Source organism: Panicum virgatum, chromosome 2N (genome assembly GCF_016808335.1).
Source record: "Panicum virgatum strain AP13 chromosome 2N, P.virgatum_v5, whole genome shotgun sequence".
Lineage (NCBI taxonomy): Eukaryota > Viridiplantae > Streptophyta > Magnoliopsida > Poales > Poaceae > Panicum > Panicum virgatum.
In genome coordinates this window covers 34,945,941-34,955,337 of record NC_053146.1, presented here as the reverse complement: position 1 = coordinate 34,955,337, position 9,397 = coordinate 34,945,941, and the positions used below count along the sequence as shown (strand labels likewise).

At 50.0% G+C, this 9,397-nt stretch overlaps 1 protein-coding gene across 1 annotated transcript; it reads left to right on the top strand.

Annotated features, from left to right (window-relative positions):
• The first annotated feature begins 2,337 nt into the window (after positions 1-2,337).
• On the top strand, positions 2,338-7,320 carry LOC120660256 (brassinosteroid LRR receptor kinase BRL1). Its single transcript, XM_039938678.1, has 2 exons — positions 2,338-2,805; positions 3,267-7,320. The coding sequence occupies exon 2, from the start codon at positions 3,401-3,403 to the stop codon at positions 7,034-7,036; it is 3,636 nt and encodes a 1,211-aa protein (XP_039794612.1). The 5' UTR covers positions 2,338-2,805; positions 3,267-3,400; the 3' UTR covers positions 7,037-7,320.
• The last annotated feature ends 2,077 nt before the right edge of the window (positions 7,321-9,397 follow it).

Here is a 9,397-nt window from a genome sequence, read left to right as displayed (position 1 = left end):
GAAAATGAGATCGTTCCTTGAAATCCAAATGCTCCAGCAAAGTAAGATAATAAAGTTCATAAAAAAAGGTGTATTGGGATTTGAAATTCTCAATTTCCAAGAAGATGTCTGCTTGATTAGGTACTTGCAAACCTATAATCCCCCAGCAAGCATTAGCAAAATGACAGTACAAAAAGAGATGTTCTAAAGTTTTCTCGGTGTTGTTAGTGCATAGAACACAATTGTAGGAAGGCAAAAACATTGATTTCCGTCGAAGAATGTTTCTTGTACTCAACCTGTCTTTGAGTAAGAGCCAGAAGAAAACCTTGTGTTTATTTTGACAACTTGAGTTCCAAGTCCAATGAAAACTTTGATGTATTTGTGCATGACCAATCAAACTCTTATAGGCTTTCCATGAGGAGAAGGGACTTCCCCAGATGTAACTCCACCAGTCCACATCATTGCTCAAGGTTTGATTCTCATGCAAGTTTTGTAATAGCCCCAATTGTGCAAAAGCTTCCTTTGAAAGTGGAAGATAGAACAATCTGTGGAAGGGTTCCACCATTTTGGCCTTCTGAAAACTCAATAATTTATTCCTAGCAAAGGAGAAAAGCTCTGGGTATACTTGACATTGCACTTGATCACCCCAGAGATCTGTCCAGAAGAGGCAAGTTGATCCATTCTGAATCTTGCACATAGCCAAACCTTTGAATTTGTCTAAAAGCTTAAGGTTATCTCTCCACCAAAAAAATCCTTTTTTAATATGACTACATAGTTTTCCATTCTGATAATGTTTATACCAAACAAGATGTACCCATGGTGTATCCACCTTATGTAGAATTTGTACAGATTTTTTAACAGAAGAGATTCATTCTGAGTTTTGAGGTTAAGGACTCCAAGGCCCCCTTCTTCTTTAGGAAGACAAACCATGCTCCATGCAGCCTTTGGGGAGATTCTTGGATTAATGTCAGAGCCTCTCCACAAGCAATGCTTTCTATACTTGTCTATTTGATCAATAACTGTTTGTGGCAAAAGAAAAGTACTAATTCCATCTATTCAAGATGTATGGGCCATAGTGGCTAAAAAATAGAACACTAAATAGGCTAGGGAATATACATTCCATGCCTGATTCTCTAGCTACATTTTTTACTAACACCATGTTAAAGATTTTGTTAGTACGTAAGACTACACTTGGATAATATGAATTGTGATAAAAAAATCTTCTAAAACCTTTTGGGTGTATAGTACAGTTGGATGGTCTTTGAAACAATATTTGTCGACTACTCCAGTAGAGCACAATTAATTCTTGAAATTTTATTTCACTCTATATTTGTGACTTTAAGGCAAAAACAAAAAAGGTCTGAAGTCTCAAAATCCAACTCAGCGAACATGCATGTAGAATCAAGCTTGCAAACAACTTCCATGAAAAGATCCAAAACATTCTTGTCACAGACAAGAGATTGATTATATAAGACAACATATTCTTTTTTATAAAGAGAAATATCTAATTACCCCCACACAATACTTCAATCTCCTCCATCCCCACAAACAAATTGTCAGCAAAAAGAGCTCGTACTTGTCCATGTAATCCATTTACAACCAAGTGAATATAGGTGAATATGTAATCAATTTTTTTGAAATAAACTAGATATTTATTTTTTGGATTTTTCACATACCCAATACTTATTCAATTCAAGTGTTTTAGTTGAACATTTGATCATCATATTTATATCCACCAATGTCTTCACTAATGCTACTCATCTCTATAGAGGCGGCAGTGTGGGCCAGTGGCTAAGGCTTTGTTAGGTAAGTCTAGACGTGGATAACATCGTATGATCGAAATATGTAAATCCTTATAGTCTTAGAGAATAGTTTCAGGAATGTTCCATGCATTATGTTCCACTAATTCCCTAGAGCAAAAAGAATTCAATAATATTTCATTTTACACTTTATTTGTGGATTCAAGACAAACATGAAGAACGTGCGACGAGCTAAAATCCAACTTGGTGAAGCGCACATAGAAACAAACATGTAAACAACTTCCGCTAGAAGATATCCTTTCTTGTTAGCCGCAATTACCGTAAAAAATATAAGACAATGAAATTTAAAAAGTCACAATATATTATTTCTAATTACCAATGCACAATTCTTCTATGTAGGACTCCAATGAAAAAATATTTATTGGAAATTTTTTGAAAAGATTTTGGAAATGAAAACACTAAAAGAATAATATGTTTGTTTGGGTGAGGGCCTGAGGCCGGAGGGAGAGGGAGAAGGGGAAGCAATGGGGGGAAAGAGTTGATATGCCAAAAAGGCGGGCTCGGAGGAATCAAATCCCAAGTTTGACCGGACTCGGATGCTGAGACACACAACCAAAAAAAGAGATGCTTTTTTCTACCAGCCCCTCGCAAGAGCTCAGTATAATCTCCCGAGCCTCTCTACACAAATTGATTGGTTTTTGGATTAAACAATTGGGCCCCTCTTTCCGGGGCTAATTGCCATCGCAAGCAAACAAGCTCGCTGAGTGCTTTGTTAATCTAAATAGCTTCGTTAAATAGTCTCTCTCTCTCCAATGGCGCCATGGCGGGGGTTCAGTTGCTGCGTACTCTCTCCTCTTCCTCCTACTTAAATAGTCTCAAGTGCCGCTGTGTGTGCTCTTCTACTTTTGCTTCTCTTTCTCTCTCCTCTGCTCCTGCTTCTCCCTCCCTCTCTCCGTCTCCAATTGCTGCAGTAGTAGGTTGGTTGTCTACTTGTCTGTTGGTGCTGTTCTTCCGTTCTTGATGTGGGTTTCGGTTGTTGGGCACCTCTTCTCTTCGGTTGTTTAAGGTGAGCAGAAGCTTCTTCTTGCCTTTGCCAATTGCTATGGTGGTAGTGGTTTGGGTTCTTGAGTTGAAATGTTTGATAGTTCATTTCGATATCCGACTAATCTTGATTTCTTGGTGGTTTCTTGAGCCCTCTGATTCTTGCTCCCTTGCAATATGCTTGGGCTGGTTTCTGCCGTCGAAAATTGGAGCTGGTTTTCTTCCCGGTTTTGTTTATGGACTCTCTGAATTTTGGAGGAGCAGCTCTTTTGTTCATGGTCTGCAGTCTGCGCCGAGAATTTCGCATTTGGCCATTTGCTGCTGTATGTCCAGTTCTACTGTTCTTGGCATCGCGCGCTTTCCCTTCCGAAGATTCCTTGTGCTCCTCTGTTTTTGGGGTTCTTTGTTTGAAGCAGTTCGTGCCGCGAATTTGGGTATAGTTCTCGTGCCTAAAATGATTCGAGAATTTCTTTTGTGAATTTGCAGTGAGGTAATTGGCTCCACCGACATGTGAAGCAAGCTGTCAAAGAATTCGGCCGGACGCAAGAACTCGTCGGCCTTCTGCCCCATTATCTGCTTCTCTTCTTCCTTGCGAGAATTGACGCGCGCGAATTGGAGCCATGGCCGCCTCCACGACGGCGGCTGCGTGGTTCCTCCTCGTGGTGGTGGTGCGGCTTCAGGTGACGGTGCCCGCCATTGCCGCCGGAGACGACGAGGCGGAGGCGCTGCTCGCCTTCAGGCGTGCGTCGGTGGCGGACGACCCGCGCGGCGCGCTCGCGGGCTGGGCGCGGGCGAACTCCACCACGGCGCCATGCTCGTGGGCCGGCGTCTCGTGCGCGCCGCAGCCCGACGGCCGCGTCGTCGCCCTCAACCTCAGCGGCATGGCGCTCGCCGGCGAGCTCCGGCTCGACGCGCTGCTCGCGCTCCCGGCGCTGCAGCGCCTCGACCTCCGCGGCAATGCCTTCTACGGCAACCTCTCGCACGCCGCGGTGCCGCCTTCGCCGTGCGCGCTCGTGGACGTGGACATGTCGTCCAACGCCTTCAACGGGACTCTGCCACCGGCATTCCTGGCGCCGTGCGGCGAGCTGCAGTCCCTGAACCTGTCGCGGAACGCCCTCGTCGGCGGCGGGTTCCCGTTCGCGCCGTCGCTGCGGTCGCTCGACCTGTCACGCAACGGCCTGGCGGACGCCGGTCTGCTCAACTACTCCTTGGCCGGCTGCCACGGCCTGCGCTACCTCAACCTCTCCGCCAACCAGCTCGCCGGGCGGCTGCCGGAGCTGGCGCCGTGCAGCGAGCTCTCCGTGCTCGACGTGTCGTGGAACCACATGTCCGGCGCGCTCCCCACCGGGCTCATGGCCACGGCGCCGGCGAGCCTAGCGTACCTGAGCATCGCCGGGAACAATTTCACCGGCGACGTCTCGGCGTACGACTTCGGCGGGTGCCCCAACCTGACGGTGCTGGATTGGTCCTACAACGGTCTGAGCAGCACCAAGTTGCCACCGGGCCTCGCCAACTGCCGCCGCCTCGAGACGCTGGACATGTCCGGCAACAAGCTCCTCGCCGGCCCGATACCGGCCTTCTTGACCGGCTTGTCCTCGCTGCAGCGGCTGGCATTGGCCGGCAACGAGTTCTCCGGTCAGATACCCGGCGAGCTCAGCCAGCTGTGCGGCAGAATTGTTGAGCTGGACCTGTCAACCAACCGGCTGGTTGGTGGCTTGCCGGCAAGCTTTGCCAAGTGCAGGTCACTGGAGGTGCTTAACCTCGGTGGCAACCAGCACTCCGGGTCCTTTGTGGACAGTGTCGTCAGCACCATCGCCTCGCTCCGTGTGCTGCGGCTTTCCTTCAACAACATCACTGGGCCGAACCCGCTGCCGGTGCTGGCGGCGGGCTGCCCATTGCTGGAGGTGATCGACCTCGGGTCCAATGAGCTTGATGGTGAGATAATGGAAGATCTCTGCTCATCACTGCCATCGCTGCGGAAGCTGTTCCTCCCCAACAATTACCTCAATGGCACCGTGCCAAAGTCGCTTGGCAACTGCGCCAATCTGGAGTCCGTTGATCTCAGCTTCAACTTCCTGGAGGGCAACATCCCAACGGAGATAATGGCACTGCCGAAGCTTGTTGATCTTGTCATGTGGGCGAATGGCCTCTCCGGCGAGATTCCGGACAAGCTTTGCTCCAACGGTACCACATTGGAGACCTTGGTGATAAGCTACAACAACTTCACTGGAGGCATTCCCCCTTCCATCTTCAGATGTGTCAATCTCATCTGGGTGTCGCTCTCCGGCAACCGCCTTACCGGGAGCGTGCCTCGCGGTTTCGGTAAGCTCCAGAAGCTTGCCATCCTGCAGCTCAACAAGAACCAGCTCTCCGGCCATGTGCCGGCAGAGCTCGGCAGCTGCAACAACCTCATCTGGCTGGACCTCAACAGCAACAGCTTCACCGGCACTATACCGCCAGAGCTGGCTGGCCAGGCGGGGCTGGTTCCGGGGGGGATCGTGTCAGGGAAGCAGTTTGCCTTCCTCCGGAACGAGGCCGGCAACATCTGCCCCGGTGCCGGTGTGCTCTTCGAGTTCTTCGGCATCCGGCCGGAGAGGCTGGCTGCCTTCCCAAACGTGCACCTCTGCCCATCCACAAGGATATACACTGGCACAACGGTGTACACGTTCGGCAACAACGGGAGCATGATCTTCCTGGACCTCTCCTACAACGGCCTCACCGGCGTCATTCCGGCGAGCCTTGGGAGCATGATGTACCTTCAAGTCCTGAACCTGGGGCACAATGAGCTCGATGGTACCATACCATACGAGTTCTCAGGGCTCAAGGCAATTGGTGCGCTTGACCTCTCAAACAATCATCTCAGTGGTGGCATCCCCCCGGGGCTTGGTGGCCTGACATTCCTTGCCGACTTCGACGTCTCCAACAACAATCTGTCAGGTCCGATCCCTTCATCTGGCCAGCTCACCACGTTTCCGCAGACCCGGTATGCGAACAACTCTGGCCTCTGTGGCATCCCTCTGCCTCCTTGTGGTCATGATCCTGGGAGGGGAGGCGCGCCATCTGCTTCATCCAATGGGAGGAGGAAGACCTTTGGGGGAAGCGTTCTTGTCGGAGTGGCGCTCTCCGTACTCATCCTGCTGCTGCTGCTGGTCACACTCCGCAAGCTCAGGAAGAACCAAAAGACAGAAGAGATGAGAACCGGGTACATTGAGAGCCTCCCAACATCTGGCACATCAAACTGGAAGCTTTCCGGTGTGCACGAGCCGCTGAGCATCAATGTGGCAACACTTGAGAAGCCACTGATGAAGCTCACCTTTGCGAATCTCCTTGAGGCCACCAATGGCTTCAGCGCTGAGACCCTCATAGGCTCAGGAGGTTTTGGGGAGGTGTACAAGGCAAAGCTCAAGGATGGCACTGTCGTTGCCATCAAGAAGCTCATCCATTTCACAGGCCAGGGTGACAGGGAATTCACTGCGGAGATGGAGACCATTGGCAAGATCAAGCACCGCAACCTCGTGCCGCTGCTCGGGTATTGCAAGATCGGCGATGAGCGGCTCCTCGTGTACGAGTACATGAAGCATGGCAGTCTTGATGTTGTTCTGCATGACAAGGCCAAAGCTAGTGTGAAGCTTGACTGGGCAGCGAGGAAGAAGATTGCGATCGGTTCAGCAAGGGGCCTCGCCTTCCTCCACCATAGCTGCATCCCCCACATCATTCACCGGGACATGAAGTCAAGCAATGTGCTTCTTGATAGCAACCTTGAGGCCCGTGTATCGGACTTCGGGATGGCGAGGCTGATGAATGCACTTGACACACATCTCAGTGTGAGCACACTTGCAGGCACACCTGGGTATGTGCCACCTGAGTACTACCAGAGCTTCCAGTGCACGACCAAGGGCGATGTCTACAGCTATGGAGTTGTGCTCTTGGAGCTCCTGTCAGGGAAGAAGCCGATCGATCCGAATGAGTTTGGAGACAACAACCTTGTCGGCTGGGTGAAGCAGATGGTCAAGGAGAACAGAAGCAGTGAGATATTTGATCCCACACTGACAAACACCAAGTCAGGGGAAGCTGAGCTCTATCAGTACCTGAAGATCGCTTGCGAGTGCTTGGACGACCGGCCTAACCGAAGGCCAACCATGATCCAGGTCATGGCAATGTTCAAAGAGCTGCAGCTTGACTCCGACAGCGACTTCCTCGACGGCTTCTCAATCGACTCATCAACCATTGATGAATCAGCGGAGAAATCAACCTGATGGTTTCTATTCCTTGCAGATTTTGATTCTCTGGAGGGATAGAACAGCAGCTAGCTCAATCATTTTAGCTCCCAGTAGCAAAACGTAGTCTCCTTCGATCTAGTAGGAAAAATTTTATTTCTGATTCTATGTCACTGTAAATAGCACACAAATGCGCGAGCAGGGGAAGAAGGGTAGGATAAACTGCAGATGAGCTGTTCTCTTCTGTTGGAGGAGATAATGTATTTTGGAATCAAATTCCTAGCATTTCTGCATCAATATTGTTGAGGATATGATTCAAAACCTGCTTTTCTCTGTACCCTGCGTATGTTCGGTCCATTTTGTTGCCTGCACCTCAATTTTCATGTGCAAATGCCATATTGTCTTCCATCTTTAGGCAGTATTTCATTTTGAACTCCCTTTCCTTACCTTGATACACAGTATTTGCGAGAATGGATGATGCTCATTAGATAATTCAATAAAAATAAATTACCCCAGCCTCCGCATCCGATGACGCAGACAAACAAAAAATGTGAATTAATTTCTTCTGTTTCTTTGGTGCAGATATCTATGTTTGACAAAATTAGTATTGCTGATACTGCCAGTTGGGACAGCATGCTTTCTTAGGGTGTTGACAAAACCCAGTCCTTAGACTTTGTTTACAGCACATGGAAAATTTGTGTTGTACATATAAAACAGAAATCCTGTTTCTCTGCTCCTTGCATGATTGCTGGGAGATGACAAATGTGTGCAACAGAAGGGAAGTTTTCTGTTCTGCAACCTGTTGTACCAGATTGTCACCTATTCCTTCTGCTGACAAGGCCAGGGATGGCAGTTGTGGTCCTTGTGGGCAAGCTGAGAGCAGGAGAGGATAAGGCATGGCCTGTATATAATTTCTTTCTGGCTATATGGATGAAGTGTGTACTCAGTCTCTAATAAACTAACAAAAAATAATCAATAAATCACACTGACATCTGAAGTATCATCTGCTTCATCAGCATGGTTATGCCATCTGCCATGTAAATCTTGCTGATGCATGATGTGTATGACTGATGTGGACTGCTCTATTATTAATCGAATGAGATAACAAGTTTAGCAGATCGGATCTCCCCTGGCTCGCCCTCACGCAGGAGGCTCTGAGCATCTCAAGGTTATCCTTCTGCTTGCCCACAATGCACGCAAATGACTAGGCTAAATAGCCTGTATCCTAACAAACCCTTCCTATGAATAAGCCTAACAATCCGAAATTACCAAATAAAGACGCCTAGTTTGTTGTGGACGCCGGCTGCTTGCCCCTGCGCTGGTACTTCTTTCCAAAGATTGTGTCCACAACACTTCCCCCCCCCTGACCAAAAAGCTCGTCCTCGAGCTTGAAATCAGAGTACCGATCTTTGAACTCCTGGAGGGGCTCCCAAGTCGCTTCTGCTGAGCTGCGCCCCTCCCACTGAACGAGAAGATCCCACGAGTTCCTGCTTGGCATGGCACGCAGGACCTTAGCTGGAACAGGCACCGCGCGCCCATTAGCAATAGGCGGCAAAGATCCCATGATCGTCGGAGGCTCTCCCTGATGCTTCTTGAGGTAGACGACATGGAAAACATCGTGAATACGAGCCTTAGCCGGTAGCCGCAACCGATAGGCAACAGAACCGATCTTCTCGATCACCTGAAACGGCCCATAGAAACGTGGCGAGAGCTTCGACTTGGTACCGTCAGTGATGCCCGTCGCCGTGCGCTGGTGAAGACGAAGCCACACCCAGTCGTTCACTTGGAACGCTAGGTCCCTGTGGAGCTTGTCGTGGGACGTCTTCATGTAATCCTGTGCTTGAAGGAGACGGTCCCTGATCTCCGCCAGGAACGTGTCGCGGTGCTGAAGTTGCTTGTCCACCGCGACAACACGCGCCATTCCCAGGGTCGTACTGCACCAAGGTAGGCGGTGGCCGTCCATAGACGACCTCGAACGGCGTTGCCCGAAGCGCCGTCTGGTACGACGTGTTGAAGCAGTATTCCGCCCATGGTAACCAGCGGAGCCAGCTGCGCGGGCGGTCGCCCGCTAGACATCGCAGGTACACGCCCAGCACCCGGTTAGCCACCTCCGACTGGCCATCCGTCTGTGGCCGGAATGCCGAGCTGAGGCGAAGCTTCACCCCGGCGAGAGAGAAGAGCTCCATCCACAAAGTGCTGGTGAAGACCGGATCCCTGTCACTGACAATGGAGCAAGGAAAACCGTGAAGGCGCACAATGTTGTCGAAGAAGGCTTGAGCGACCGATAGCGCCGTGTACGGGTGACCCAATGGCACGAAGTGAGCCATCTTGGAGAAGCGGTCCACCACCGTGAGTACGACCGACTTGCCGCCGATCTTGGGGAAGCCCTCAACGAAGTCC

Bases quoted from the DNA above. Each gene is read 5' to 3' on its own strand.
- LOC120660256 (XM_039938678.1), top strand. From the start codon at position 3,401: ATGGCCGCCTCCACGACGGCGGCTGCGTGGTTCCTCCTCGTGGTGGTG.